This window comes from Camelina sativa, chromosome 11, assembly GCF_000633955.1.
Source record: "Camelina sativa cultivar DH55 chromosome 11, Cs, whole genome shotgun sequence".
Classification (NCBI taxonomy): Eukaryota; Viridiplantae; Streptophyta; class Magnoliopsida; order Brassicales; family Brassicaceae; genus Camelina; species Camelina sativa.
The window spans coordinates 41,433,708-41,449,014 of record NC_025695.1 but is presented as its reverse complement, the minus strand read 5'-3'; the positions used below and the strand labels follow the sequence as shown (position 1 = coordinate 41,449,014).

Sequence of the window (15,307 nt, the reverse complement as noted above, 5' to 3'; positions counted from 1 at the left end):
GATCAAGAAGATCAAACCCTTTAGCAAAGGAATCGACTTTAATCCGGAAATAATCAGAATCATTCTTGACCAAACTAGGTAGATACGAAGACCATGACCTTCCTAATCCAGCAACACCAACAATAGCCTCAAGCAATATATTCCCAGCAGCAATAAAGGCTATAAAATCCCCTAATTCAACCCTAAGATAAGAGAAAGAGCCTCCAGCGACAGGAATCTCAACTCCAAACTCAGCATAACAGAGAACTGAGAGCAAAGCAGAGACACTTTTGGCCGGAATACTAACCTTAGTCGGCGAAGATGTAGAAATCNGCAACCGGATCAAGAAGATCAAACCCTTTAGCAAAGGAATCGACTTTAATCCGGAAATAATCAGAATCATTCTTGACCAAACTAGCTAGATACGAAGACCATGACCTCCCTAATCCAGCAGCACCAACAATAGCCTCAAGCAGAATATTCCCAGCAGCAATAAAGGCTATAAAATCCCCTAATTCAACCCTGAGATAAGAGAAAGAGCCTCGAGTGACAGGAATCTCAACTCCAAACTCAGCATAACAGAGAACTGAGAGCAAAGCAGAGACACTTTTGGCCGGAATACTAACCTTAGTCGGCGAAGATGTAGAAATCGAAGCTTTCGCCGTTTTGTCTCTTTCTCTTCGAAAACCTAGATGCTATTTGGAAGAGGAAGAGAAATGAAAAATTGTCTCAATTGCAAAAAAAACTCAACCATTCACGTACTGCCATGTGATCACAGAACTGGGCTAAAATCTGTTTTAATTGAAAACCCAAAAATCTGTTCTAAGACCACTGTTCAGTTTATTTATTATTTTATTGGGCTTAGAACACCCATAATGTTCTCCCGTTAAAGATGGCCTTATAAGTATTTCTTTCACATATGATCCTAGTATTGTTTTACTTTGAATATCTATATATATATATATATAATATTGGTAAAATTTATTTATATGTAGGTTTTATTTTACTTGAAAATTTCAAATCATTCTCTCTTATTTTTATTTTCTTCTAAAATCGTTTTTCCTTATACCATTCAAATCGGTTGTTGCTGCTAATCAAACCGGGTTCTCTAAACACTATCTCTATGATAGTTCGTATTTCTAATTAGTGCTGTTTTATTCTAGATGAATTTAGTCAAAACCAATATTTGTTGTAAAATAAAAAGTTTCATTTGGTTACATGACAATTTTTATCTACATGATTTAACTTTTAAGCCCATTGTTTTCACTACTTTTTCCCACACAGCTGTAATGTATTCGATGAGTGTACCACGTGTGATCATAAGTCTACTTATCGACGCAAAGTTTTATTGGAAATTGAATTCTGCTAAGATAATAGGGTCCATTATCGAAAAGCAAGATGGAATCATACCAAACTCGTACGTAATTATTGTTAGTTTTAATGCTGTTAATGCATTTAAACGAAAGCGAAGTTTTGTATCAAGGGTACATGCTTTTCAGACAAAGTCCTTACAAATACCCAAACTTTGAACACACAATGCGTTAATTATTTGTAAAACCTTTTTGTGACGGATGATTTTGGAACACTGATCATACAGTTAAATACTTGAACATGGATGATCAGCATAGTAGACATGCATATGGAATAAGGAATTATAAGTTAAAATTCATATATAAAGAAACATATATATTTTCTTTGCGGTAAATAAATGTAGACTAAATTAGTAAAAAAAAATCACTTGCTTAAACCAACATGGTAGACACAACTTCTAGACAGAGAAATAAACTAGTATTTCCCAAGTGGATTTTGGTAAATAATTAATTAAGAAGTCAACAAAAGATGGTTAGGGCAGATTTAAAAATCCGTGGTACCAAACACTACTAAATTGATTTGATACAGATAAAGAGAAATAGTGGAACTAATCCTTCCATTGCGGCCTTCAACAACTTTATAAGAAGTCAACTAAAGATTGAGACAGACATAGCGAGTGGCCTGTAAATGCATCAGAGAAGTGCTCCTTTTTAAGTGACCCATTACAGTGAGAGACCACTATCCCCCAAAATCTTATTTTATACTAATAAGCATCGTTTCTCATATTATTTATGACCTAAATGATAAATCCCATAATTCTACATTTCTACTACATCTCAGATAATCGAAGAGCATTTACCCTAAAAAATAAACTCACAATATCAATGGTTATAGAACATATGGTCTCACATTCCTAACAAACTTTTATAGACACCATCACATTCTTGGATTCATGAAGAAGTCTTTTAATCTACATTTTCCACTCTCTTATTATTTTTATTTAGTTATCCTTATCTTAAATAAATCATCCCTTCTAGATGTTTCATAAAAGAAAATGGTGTGGCTCTCTACTTTCTCAACAGGTTATATTACTTGTATACGTATATATGTGATTAAAGTCATAAAACTAAAATAGACTACACACATCCAACAAAACTACTAAATTGCGTAAACAAAATCGTTGGGAGTTTGGGACTATTATAGTCTTTACCTAACAAGCTAATTAACACAATGTACATACACAATAACCCTTCCGTCCGAAGCCACACAGATTATGTATAAAGATAGTTTAAGAATATGCATGAATTCACAAAGAAAATGGGAATAAAGGGAAAACATGAGTAGGAAAACAAAATCAATGTGTCGGCAATCATATGTTGCGTTTAAAAAGAGTGATTAATAATTAAACTAATGAACCACTAAATGTGTTTTATTGGGTAATAATGTATGTTTGTTGTCCAATGTCGTCGACTACTCTGAAATTCAGACGACGAAAATGTACGTCTAAAGTTTAAATATAAAACTAATAATTTCACAGTTTTCACTAGTTTCTTAAATATTTCCTTCGTTTTAAATGTAGTTTTAAATAACTCCACCTCATAATTAAGTGTAGTTTTAATTCTATCAACAGAACCTTATCATAAAAATTGGAGCTCATTTTTCTCACAAAATGTTCATGGATTTATTGATAGAATTAAAACTATCCAGACTTTGATTTTATCAGACGACAAAAAAAAAAAAAAAAGTTCATGGATTTATTGATAGTAATTGTTTCTTTTGGTAAAGCATTTTCGGGAGATATGGACCGTCAAAGATCTTTCACATATTTTGTTAGTTTCCAGCTGACGACTCCCATAAGTCATATCGTGTATCTTTGGGTGGTATTGAGTTTAAAGTCTCAACATAAAGTATTCACGCCGTAAATGATATTATATGAATATGAAAAAAATCGCAGCGGACGACATAAATGTATTTTTCTCATATTCGTTTTTTCTTGTGTGTACTGCTGGACAGTCTTTTGACAATAGAAAATACCTTTTTCTAATTACCACCGATCTTTTCTTCCAGTGAGAGTGGCGTGTCCTATTTCTCTTGGATGTTGATCTTGATGAGTATGTCATCGCAATGAAGTCGAACTATCGTTCCTCACCTTGATCAATTTAGAAGAAGATTTGTGTAATGACTTTCACATCATAATAGTGTTCGAGACTTCAGAAACTAATTTAAACAATATCGAATCTTAACATGCAAAACATAAAATCTAAACCATAACTTATGGTTTAGTTTGTTTCGAACACTGATTTATGTGTTGCATTTGGCCTTTGTTTAGAACGACTAATAAAAGGATCATTTGAAAACGTAAAATCTTAATACAAACAATCAAAATTGAGGTATCATAAACTTTTGAAAGCAGCGTGATTTCTTCTTCTTAACTTGACTCTTTGGAAGCAGAGTAAGGCAGGACATTTTCTCCTATTAACATGTGACCTTTCCCATATAGTTCGAGCCAATCAAATGATGGAATCTAAAAGATTGAAAACAGTTCATTGTATTCAAATATATGTGGACCTCTTCTTGAAGACCCTAAGACATGACACCATATAGTAATATAACGTTCCTGTATGTGACATCATATATAAACAAAAACAGTGTGTATGCAAAACCCCTAAACTGCATATAGCAAGGGAAGATATAGACATGTGAAACTTTTTCATATAAAAATAAAATGTAAATAATGCTTTTAATCAAACATACAAACCCCCAAAAGACAAAATGATGATGCAAAGACTGCAACTAACCAAATAATAAAGAAGAAGAAGAAGAAAAAAAAAAAATCAAGGGATTGTCCTCTAATAATGCCCCCACTTGATAAAAACATGAGACCTTCCCTCCTCAAGGGGTTGAAGAACGAACATATGAGAGAAAAAGAAAAACAATTTTGCTGAATGTATTATGATGTTCGATGAAACCTTTTTTTGGTATAACTTTGTCCCCAAACCCACCAGAAAACGACCACAACTCCTCTTCTTCCTACTCCCGGGGCTTTCCTAACCCGGGAAAGTTTCACCCGCGACTCCTCCAGTTTCATTATTTACCCAAAACTCATCATTCCCCCATCCTCGACTCAATGATTCCCTGACTGACCCCAGTAATGCTGATGATGCAAATGAAACTGATGATGATGATGANCACCCGCGACTCCTCCAGTTTCATTATTTACCCAAAACTCATCATTCCCCCATCCTCGACTCAAATGGTTCCCTGACTGACCCCCGGTAATGCTGATGATGCAAATGAAACTGATGATAATGATGATGATGATGATGATGATGCTGATGTGACTCGGCTGTTGCAGCTCTACCCTCCCCGACCGACTCAACCCACCCAGAGATGCATGCAGACTTTACTAAAAAAGCAAAAGGAATTTTCTTTTTTTCTTTCTTATAGGCAAAGAAGAGCCTTCAAACAGAAATGGCACGGGTAATGGCATGCTTCGCCCATTCAGCTGCTTCTTTAATTGTGTGGTCGTCAGAAGACAAACATTCGTTTAAGAACTCTTTACTTGACACTGACTGTTGTATCAAACCACCCACATGACTCCCTAGTGTATCCGCTAAATCTCCTAAGACCCCAATCGCTGTCTTCATCACCACCTCGTCCCTGTCACACAACATTTATAACAAAATTAAACAACTGTTACCAACTTACCACTACTACTATATAATTCAGTTGGGTTGAAAAAAACTTACATGTCTTTCTCCATGTATATACTGTCCAAAAATTGGAGGATATGGGGTGCAAAAGGAATCAGGAGCTGGGTTTTGGGAGAATTTTTGAAACCTTGAAATATTCCTGAATAAGCCTCAAGGATCCCGTTTCTCAATGAGTTTGTGTACTCCATCATTTCATCATCAGCTCCAGATGAGTGAGCAGATAATTCTGCGGCGCTCTGAAGCATCGGCATTGAATACCTCAGGTACTTCTCAAAATCCTCACCGATGGCAAGTGCTATGTCACCAAAACAGGAAAATATCGGTGGTTTCACCGATCGGTGCAACTGGTTGCTCGACAAATCTTTCAGAAGCTGCGTCATAATCCCGTCGCAATAAGGAAAAACCTTGTCCTCCAATGCTCTGCAGACATCTCCAACAACACCCACAGTAACAGCACATACTTGGTATTCTTCAAAGTTTTGAAGACCCATTTCTAGGTACTTGTAAAACTCAGGCATGTATTTGGCGAAATCAGGACCTGCTGCATAAGCAAGAGCGCCAATGGCAAGCATGGCTTCCTCATGTGCAGTTGCACTTCTACAGCCAAACACCCTCAGGAAAAGTCCCATCATTTGGTCTGCAGACTGCATGAACATATACTTGGTTGGTTCAGATCCCAATTTCTGTATGATGACCTGCAAGCATCCGCATAGAAGTCCCTGCAGCTCGTTTTGTTTCTCCCTCTCGTCCATAGAAAGTTTTTCCCCTTCCAAAGTATTGTGAAGCTCCAACATTATCACAGGTACTAATTGCAGAACCATGGTCGACGTTTCATCAGTCGAACACCTGACAACTTCATTCAACGCCTCATAAGCTGCAGTCCGCAAGCGTGATTCAGTTGCATCATCTCTGTGTGCAACAGAAAGAAGTGACTGAATAATTTCCTGGAAGTATGGTGTTAATGGAGAATTGGGGCCAATATCCTCATAGCCTTGAGCAAGGAAGTATAGAGCCCCACAAGCCTTCTCGGCAACATTGGGCGCATCCTTCATGGTCTGGATCAGTACTGTGATAATCTGCTGGCAGTTTGCCTGGGTAATTATTGGTGTCTCGATTGTTGAACCATGAAGGAACTCAAATATCCGACCAAGGGTCCATGCAGTTGTGTCTTTCACATGGTTGCTTGGGTCATTTGTTAGAGCATTGAGCATAAATGTTAACGCTGCGTTAACAATCGCCATCAACCTATCTGCCGAAGGGCCTTCCAAAATGGAACCGAAAGCATAGGTTGCAGCTTCCCGCTCTCTCCAGTCAGGCTTTGATATTTTCTCTTCAATAAACGGCATGACATGTGGTACAATGTCATCACCAACTGCCTTAGCAACCAAACCGAGGCATGTCCCACCTGCCATTGCAATATTCCAAGCCCCTTCATCCAAATCTTGATCTTCTTCTTGCTTAAGAAGAGTTTCCAGCAGTAGAGGCACAAGCCCAGGGAGAGCCTGCTTAGTAAAATAAAAGCATGGAACATCAGAATCCCCAGCGAACTCACCACCATATTCTTCTAAGATGTCAATCTCTTCGTCACAAATGGAACTCCAGAATTCAATTGCCTGTAGAGCAACAGACTCGTCATCTTCTCTTACAGCCTTAGCTGTGATGTTGAATATATCTTGAATATAATGCGCCAACTTTTCATAGTATGTGGAAGCAATAGATACCAAACACTCAAAAGCCGCCTGCCTAATTTTCACCTCAGGGGACAGGGTTGCTTCACACACAACTCTCATGATATAATCACGCTCCATGTCATTGTTGAAATTTGCTTGAGCGAATCCCAGAGCCATGTATAAAGCACGGGTTGCAGCAAGTCTAACATCATTATTACCTTCAGCAGCATTCATACCCTGAACAACAGCCGTGAGTATCTTATTTACATGCTCCTGTTCGACAACGTCAGGTGACACTTCCTCACAAAGGTATCCAAGAGTCTCCAAAGTGGCTTGCTTGACATGAGCTGGTAACTGGTGAATATTGGAGAGAAGAGATACTACGAGCTCAGGCCACTGCTTCTGCGGCAACTCAATACCTGCAACCTTGGCGATGACCTGAGATGCAGTTGAGCGAACATCGGGTACAGGGGACGAAAGTGTCTTCAACAAGAAAGCTCTGATCTGGGACTTTGTTGACATGTCTAGAGCCAACCATCTCTGAACAAGCTCATACTTCCTGTGTTGTTCCTTAGCATCAAGAGCATTTTTTAGGACTAAACCGGCTAATTTCCTGCTATCAACTGGCTTCTCATCATTCGCAAGCTCTCCAGCAAGAGACAACAAGAAACCTGCAAGGTTTTGCTCTTGAAACTGTTTGAGACTTTCTTCAGCGTGTTTACGTACAGTTCCATCAATCGACTGAGCATTAATGAGCAACTGGGTAACCTCCATTGCCATATGTTTTTAATCTGCAAAACCAACACAACAGAATTAGCTAAAACTGAAAATAACTTCCTCATCATACCTAATTCCCAAGAACAACAAGAGACTCGCTCGAATCAAAAAAAACCCAAAACTGCCTAAATCACTATCGCCGACGACTAAACTAAACAAACAAAAACGTCATGGATCAATCAAACTACAAAGAAGAGCTATGCACAGAGTTAAAAGACTACAAAAGTCGATTGAAACAGCAAAAACAACAGATCCGAGCACGAAATCGAATATACAAAGAAATCAACCAAGTTTTACTAACAAAGACCAAATCAACTTAAGAACAAATAAATCAATAAAATCTAGAAGCTGCTTAATCTCAGATACGAACGAGTTCAAAATCCTAACAAAAAACACAATGAACAAATCGAAACGAACTTCAAAAAAAAAAAAAAATCAATGACTAAATGAAATCGAGATCGAATCATAAAAAGCGAATTGGGAAGTAATGAATCAGGAGATGGGATCTTTTAGGAGAAAGTTGAATAGATGAAGTGAAGGAAGAAGGATTTTTTACCTAAAATATCGGCGGCGGTGATCGGATAAAGCGGCAAATCGAAGACTGTGAGGACAAACCCTAGAAGCCCAGAGACGGAAGAGAGAGAGAGAGAGAGAAGGAAAAAAAAAAAACAGTTCCAGCGAAAAAGGTAAGAGAGAGAGAGAGAGAGAAGAATAAGATGTGAAGATGTATTATTATAAGTATTCAACTTTTTTTAAAAACAATTACTGTATTTATTATGTAAATCTTCTTCTTTTTTTATAATTATGTTAATCATTTAAATTTTAAATTTATTTTCCATTATATAAATGTATATTTTTAATCTTAATCAAAGATTTAGAGTTTGTTTAAGTGTATTATATTAAATTTTAAATATATATACCAAAGACTTTTTTCCCTAAATTATCCAATATAAAAAACTGTATAAATCTTTTTTTAAAATAATTGTGTAAATCTTTTAAATTTGAAAATTTGTTTCCAATCGTATATTTAGGGATTGTTCAGTGTATCGGTATCCTAATTTTTATTTTATTTTAAAAACGATATAGGAAATTACCAATATATGAAATAAAAAATATAATATTTTTTTGGTAATTAGGAAAAAGAATTTTGTAATATCTGGAGAGGTTATGTCGTACATCGTGTGTTGGGTGGTCCTTATCTGAACCCCCACCTTCAAATATTCTCATCTTTTCGATTTCCTGACATCAACGGTCCAGATTGTTTTTTGGTTGTTTCTTTCTTTCTTTTTCTTCCAAAGGTACAAAAATAATACATTTATTTATTTATAAGAAAAATACTAAATTTGAGAAGCAATCAACAAAAATTAATTTTACAGATATGAAAATTCATAATGATTAAGATAGCTGGAAAAAAAAAATCAGAGAAGGGCCACGAACCATCATTTTAAACTTTTTAGCATTGCTGTCACATAAAACAGCTTTCTTTATTATTATTGTGCTATGATGATGATCTCTTCTTCTCTGTGTGTTGTAATATAGTAACCAATAAAACTTAGTTACTTGTGTGTATATGTTAATGTGTGTTGTTGTACTTGTTTTGTCATAACATTGATTTAGGAGGAAGCAAAGATTCAGAAGAAAAACAAAGCATCTAGTTTTTGAGACATTGATTTGACACACATTAATTGGAATCTATCTTCTCTCGCATCCAAGGCCACTCTGATTCACAGAGATCAAGAGGCGAGTTTCCTTCGTCATCTTTAATGGTTGTATCAGCTTTCTGCTTCACTAAGAACTCGGCGATTGCTTCTCTTTCGCAGACAACAGCGTAGTGTAGAGAGGTTTGGCCTTCATTGTCCTACACAAACGTTTGTCAAATTTAAAACACATCCCACAGAACTGTATTTTTGAAGGAATGAAATGGTTTAGGGGTTTATTTACTTTAGCATTCACATCAGCATTCTGATCAATTAGAGCTTTAGCAACGTTCAGATGGCCACGGTCTATAGCCCAATGAAGCGGTGTTCGACCTTCACTATCTGACATAACTCAAGGATGGAGTTACCGTGAATTTTCCAAAGCAAATCTACACATTTGTGAAAATGATACTATAAATTAGCGACTACTAACCTCTTGCATTTACAGGTATGCCATTTTCTAAGCACTTCAATAGATTCTCGACTTCTCCTTCTCTAGCAAAGCCGTGTATGGCATCAATCTTCCTGGAACATAAAAGACATAAGAGTTAAAGACGCAAAAATGACCAGAGTTTTGACTATGATTAAAATTACCATATGATTCTTTGATCTACCTAAGGTGAGTGTTATGATATATACAATCCTTCTCTGATCTAGTCTCTAGTGATCTTTACGGAAATAAAAGTTCAAAGATATCAGAAAATTGTAACTAAATTGCTTAGAAACCTTACAACTCATTTTCGGATTCCTCTTCGTACACCAATGAGCTAAACACCGGTCCCATTGGGCCTGCTGCAGCATCACCACTACGATTTCTTTTTTTCTAAAATTCCGCAACAAAGCAGAACAAGCCAGGAAATCAAGATAGATATTCAAATATTCAAGAAATGAAACAGATCATTCACAAACAGTTTGACGAAATGTAACAAAAGGGTAAAGACAAACTAACCGAGCCACCTTCTACCCAAGCTGGATACAATTGAGTAACAAGATCGATATACTTCTCCATTGCTTCTTCAGGAGGCATAGCACCCAATTTCTTCCATGCTTGCCTAAAACACAACAGGTCTCAGTCAATCAAAAATGCATTTCTATGACCAAATCTGCAGCATAACCCATAAATTACCAATCAGTAACAACAACAAAAGCAATCCTTTTCTATGCTTTCACAATGCAAGATACACCTACGATGGAGAATCATCAGTACATCACAAGTCAAGAAATATAAATCAGATTACCAATCAATACAACAACAAAAGCAATCCTTTTCGACACTTAGGGAATGCAAGATACGAACTTGGTGACATCAAGATAGATAATGAATCATCAGTACATCACAAGTGAACATGACAATCAATCAAGTTCGCAGTCAAAACATAGAAATGAGAGTGTGTCTGAGACAAACCACTTGGCCCGAGCAGTCATTTTGAGAGCTGATGGTTGAGGAGCAGTACAAGGTCCTTCAGTAGCAATCTTATAGAATCCATAAAGCTGAAGCTGCAACTCATTTGATACTTTCTGAGAAAGCCTGTCAGATGCAGCAGCAGCGACAAAAGCCGTAGCAGCACTAAATGCCTCATCAAGTTCTGTACTTTCAACACCTTCCCAATCATCATCTTCGTCTTCATCATCACCTCTCAAACTACCTTGCTCAGCCACAAGAGACTCTGTCTCGCCGCCAATCCCGGTTGAAGATTCGACCTTGCGCAAGCTCTCATACTCCGATTCAGTCGTGTGGTCGCGAGTGAGTGAGAGATTCTCGCCTTTAAACGCGACGAGGATAGAGATTAGCTTAGCGAGAAGGTAAGCGAAGATCAAACCTATGATTCCAGACTGTGCAAGCTGATACCAATCATCCATTTCCCCCAAATCGGAAAATTTCTAATAAAGATGAAAACTTTACTGAGATTCAAACAAACCCAACTCGAAATCTGAGTAGAGAAGCCCTACAAATCAATGAAGAGTCACTGCAAAACGCATCTCCAGAAACAAAAAGGAGCCACCTTTTCCTCTTGTTTTCACCGCTTCACTCCTCAATTTGTTTGTTTGTTTTTTTTTTAATTACACTTTTTGGTTTTCTCTTTCTGGGATTGTCTTTTGTTGAAGACGAGATACAACAAAAGAGGAACCACACGTAAGATTTTTAGACCCATTTGCCCAAACCCAGACCTTAAATTGTTGACTTATAAAAGTTTCACTTTTTGTATTTACGTATCTTGATCGTTTTCTTAACCTCAGCTGTGTTAAATTACGCTTGCTATGTTTAAGTTGAATAGTTGCATACTTTTTTTACAGTATCCTCCACACCATAATAACACGAAATGAAAACAAAGAGAGCAAATGCAAGAAAAAGGAACTATGCATTACCATTCTTTAAAATTCAAACTCAGAAACAGCCGTAGAACAAAAAAAGCCAAAGGGCCTTCAATTCAGAAAGCTTTACCAAAACAAAGCTACTGAAAAAATCCTACTAAGAGAATAATGTACTTAGAAATCATTATTACTTTTATGGACGATAATAAACAAAAACAACCTAAGCTTTCTAAACCATCAAATTCGGTTTTTTTTGCAACTCTTCTCCCTTCATCATCTCTGCCATAAGTCGGTCCTTTTCGCCTCTCTGTCTCAATGAGAGCAAAATCTGTGGTCTTTCCTCTCGACTTTTGCTTCAGATGAGTAAAGGCTTCTTTTACCTCAGTTACTGATATTGTGCTTCATTTGGTTAAGTCCTTGCCGTAACTTGGCGTCTTCGTCATCATCGTTTTTGCTGAGGAATTTGTCAACCTGAGATGCAGCTTGACGTCCTTCAGAGATGGCCCAAACAACCAAAGACTGGCCTCTGCGACAATCTCCTGCTGCAAAAACACCTTCCACGGTTGTTGAGAACCGGCCATACTCTGCCTTAAAGTTCGACCTGTTGTCGCATTCGAGTCCTAGCTTCTCAGCCAGTGTCTGTAAGAACAAAAAAAAAACAAAGCCATTGGTTCACAATCATTACCACAATGTAGAAGAAGAGGGTAAAGACAATGACAATCACTTACTGGCTCAGGTCCAAGGAAACCCATGGCCAAGAAGACGAGGTCCGCTTCAATTATTTCCTCGGAACCTTCGATCTCCTTGAATTGGAACCTCCCGGTTTCATCCTTCTCCCAACTCACTCTCACAATTTCAAGCCCTTTGACGTTTCCATTGTCATCTCCAATGAACCGCTTGGTTAAGACCTCATAAGTTCTAGGATCTTTTCCAAATTTGGTGGCAGCTTCTTGATGTCCGTAGTCAATACGGAATACACGAGGCCACTGTAGTCATAACCAATACAAGGAAGCTCAGTAAAAACACAATATCCATACCAACTCAAAAGTTTTCTGACCTATGAAAAAGTTGCTAAAATGATTCGAGTATAGAAATCTGAAACAAACCTGTGGCCAAGGATTTCCAGGAGCTCTCGTGACAGGTGGCTGAGGAAGAAGCTCTAGGTTTACAATGTTGCTGCATCCATGGCGGATAGATGTTCCGATACAATCTGTGCCGGTATCACCTCCACCAATTACAACAACCTTTTTGCCCTTTGCAGAAATGTAATTGCCATCCTCAAGATTACTATCAAGCAAGCTTTTGGTGTTTGCATGAAGAAACTCCATGGCAAAGTGAACACCAGATAGATCACGACCAGGCACTGGAAGATCTCTGCAAAATTGAAACCCAACAATGTCTCAGTTAGATTATAATCTGTTTATATTTCTGGTCATACAAATAGGAATTTCCAATCTTTAAAAAGAAAAGTACCTTGGTTTTGTGGAACCAACAGCAAGAACAATTGCATCATTCTCTTCCTTAAGCCCATCAAGTGAGTAAGACGGGTCTTTTCCAATATTTGCATTGACCACAAAGTTGATACCTTCTTTGGTCATAAGATCAACCCGCCTTTGAACAATGTCAATTTTGTCGGTCTTCATGTTTGGGACTCCATACATCATAAGCCCACCAATTCTGTCAGAGCGCTCATACACTGTTACTGAGTGGCCCATTTTGTTCAGCTGGTCAGCCGCAGCCAATCCAGCCGGTCCACTTCCAATAATAGCTACTTTTTTCCTGCAAATCAATAAGCAAAATATGTAAAATCAAGACTCACAACAGTAAAAGATAAAAGTGTTTGGTAAGATAATAGACTCAAGAAGTATACCCTGTTCTCTTGAGAGGAGGTCTTGGTATCATCCATCCTTCCTCAAAAGCTTTATCTATAATAGAACATTCAATGCTTTTGATGGAAACAGGATTCTCGATTATTCCAAGAACACAAGAACCTTCACATGGTGCAGGGCAAACCCGCCCAGTAAATTCCGGGAAGTTGTTTGTCTCAAGTAGACGATTCAACGCTTCTTGCCATCTGTTCTGGTAGACAAGTTCATTGAATTCAGGAATCTTGTTACCAAGAGGGCATCCAGAGGTCTCCTGTAAATTTTCAAAAACAAAAAATGTTAGAGAGCATCCATTTATAAAATGCCAAGTTGCATTTTACTTTTAAAAATAAGTTTGTGTTTACATATAATTTGAATACCAAATTACCATCGATGATGATATTCAGTTACTAGATATCTTTAAAATAATGAGCTTTTTAAAAAAAAATTGCGGGTCATGTAAATAAAAAACAAACCAAAAATCAGGCAAAAAAAGAAAGCAAATACAATAAGCTTTTTAAAAAAGAAACCATGCGCATAAATTACTAAAATATAAGCTGTAAGAAGACAACTTAGAAAGGAAAAAAAGAGAGGCTAACAGATATTCACCTGGTGGCAGAATGGAGTTCCACAATCCATACATCGTGCTGACTGAGTTGTAAGGAGCGGTCCAGGTTTTGATTCCTCCATGACTTCGTTCCAGTCATTAAGACGAACATTGGGATCTCTGTACTTAACTCCTTCACGCTCATAAGCAATGAAACCACGGTGTTTAACAGCATCATCTACCTTAGAAGGTTTCTTCGGAGCTTCAGCTGCCACTCCATTTCCTGACATCTCCTCTTTAGAAGAAGCAGCTGCCATGTTCTTCAGCTCAACAAAGGCGTCTTTCTCCTCGAGTTCTTTCTCTTCCATCTCATCAGCTTCCTCAGAAGCACGCTCTATTGCTTGCTTGGATACTTCTTCATGTTTCATGGCCGACAAAACACGTTTGTAATCTCTTGGGAAGACCTTGATAAACTTGAGTAGCAAATTCTCAAAGTCTGCAAGAACGTCTTGAGCAAGTTGGCTGTTGGTGTGTCGTTGATGTTGCTGGATCATCATTTTGAGTGTCATTTTGTCCTCCTCATCTTCCACTTTATCCAGATCAACTAGTTCAGGATTGCATCTGGTGTGAAACTTTCCGTCCACATCAAGGACATAAGCAATCCCTCCACTCATACCAGCAGCAAAGTTTCTACCAGTCTTTCCAAGAACCACAACAGTACCACCAGTCATGTATTCACAGCCGTGATCACCAACACCTTCAACTACGGCTTTAGCACCAGAATTACGAACAGAGAACCTTTCAGCAGCCATCCCATTGAAATATGCTTCACCACTAGTGGCCCCGTAAAGTGCTACATTACCAATAACAATATTTTCCTTTGGATCAAAGCTGCTTCCTTTTGGAGGGTAGACAACAACTTTACCTCCGGAGAGACCTTTTCCAACATAGTCGTTGCTATCGCCCTCAAGTTCTAACATAATTCCCGGACACAAGAAAGCTCCAAGACTCTGACCAGCACTTCCTGTGAACTTAATATGAATTGTATCCTTTGGAAGCCCAGCCAAGTGGTAACGTTTGGTTACCTCATGGCTCAACATTGTCCCAACAGCGCGGTTAACGTTGCAGATAGGAGTCTCAATGTAAACCGGAAGAGCTTTCTCCAGAGCAGATTTTGACAAAGCAATCAGCTCTTGATCCAGAGCCATGTCTAACCCGTGATCTTGTTTCTGGACACAGTACTGAGCAGCCCCAGGACGAATCTCAGCAGCAGGTCTGAGCAAAAGAGAGAGATCAATGTTCTCCAACTTATCATTGTTCTTGACAACTTCCCTGTCAAGTTCAAGCATATCTGCACGACCAATCATCTCAGTGACAGTTCTGAAACCAAGTCCAGCCATGATCTCCCTAACTTCCTCAGCAAGCATAAAGAAGA

The 15,307-nt window shown here is 37.9% G+C and overlaps 3 protein-coding genes across 5 annotated transcripts in view; all 3 read right to left on the bottom strand.

The window, feature by feature from the left end:
• On the bottom strand, positions 3,821-8,149 carry LOC104725865 (importin subunit beta-1). 2 transcript variants are annotated; one of them, XR_002034201.1, is made up of 4 exons: positions 8,007-8,149; positions 5,040-7,464; positions 4,615-4,950; positions 3,821-4,478 (listed from the first exon to the last, which is right to left on the bottom strand). XR_002034201.1 is itself a non-coding variant. In XM_010444610.2 (3 exons), the coding sequence occupies exons 2-3, from the start codon at positions 7,451-7,453 to the stop codon at positions 4,752-4,754; spliced, it is 2,613 nt and encodes an 870-aa protein (XP_010442912.1). In that variant the 5' UTR covers positions 7,454-7,464; positions 8,007-8,149; the 3' UTR covers positions 4,486-4,751. The 2 variants fall into 2 exon arrangements, 1 of the variants encoding a protein (XP_010442912.1); XM_010444610.2 differs by lacking the exon at positions 3,821-4,478 and having other exon boundaries at positions 4,486-4,950.
• LOC104725864 (acyl-CoA-binding domain-containing protein 1-like) lies at positions 8,977-11,300 on the bottom strand. Its single transcript, XM_010444609.2, has 6 exons — positions 10,553-11,300; positions 10,097-10,199; positions 9,879-9,970; positions 9,581-9,672; positions 9,392-9,489; positions 8,977-9,308 (listed from the first exon to the last, which is right to left on the bottom strand). Exons 1-6 carry the CDS (start codon positions 11,005-11,007, stop codon positions 9,132-9,134), a joined length of 1,017 nt encoding a protein of 338 aa, XP_010442911.1. The 5' UTR covers positions 11,008-11,300; the 3' UTR covers positions 8,977-9,131.
• The window catches only part of LOC104725863 (glutamate synthase 1 [NADH], chloroplastic-like), an 11,721-nt gene continuing 7,902 nt past the window's right edge, over positions 11,489-15,307 (bottom strand). Inside the window, exons 17-22 of one of the 2 annotated variants that reach the window (XM_010444608.2) lie at positions 13,935-14,957; positions 13,331-13,599; positions 12,934-13,239; positions 12,567-12,834; positions 12,189-12,446; positions 11,489-12,099 (exon numbers count right to left, since the gene is read on the bottom strand). In XM_010444608.2, coding sequence (XP_010442910.1) covers positions 11,842-12,099; positions 12,189-12,446; positions 12,567-12,834; positions 12,934-13,239; positions 13,331-13,599; positions 13,935-14,957 — 2,382 coding nt within the window. In that variant the 3' untranslated portion in view covers positions 11,489-11,841. Of the gene's footprint in view, positions 12,100-12,188; positions 12,447-12,566; positions 12,835-12,933; positions 13,240-13,330; positions 13,600-13,934; positions 15,260-15,307 lie in introns of both variants that reach the window. The other variant, XM_010444607.2, reaches the window with a different exon arrangement.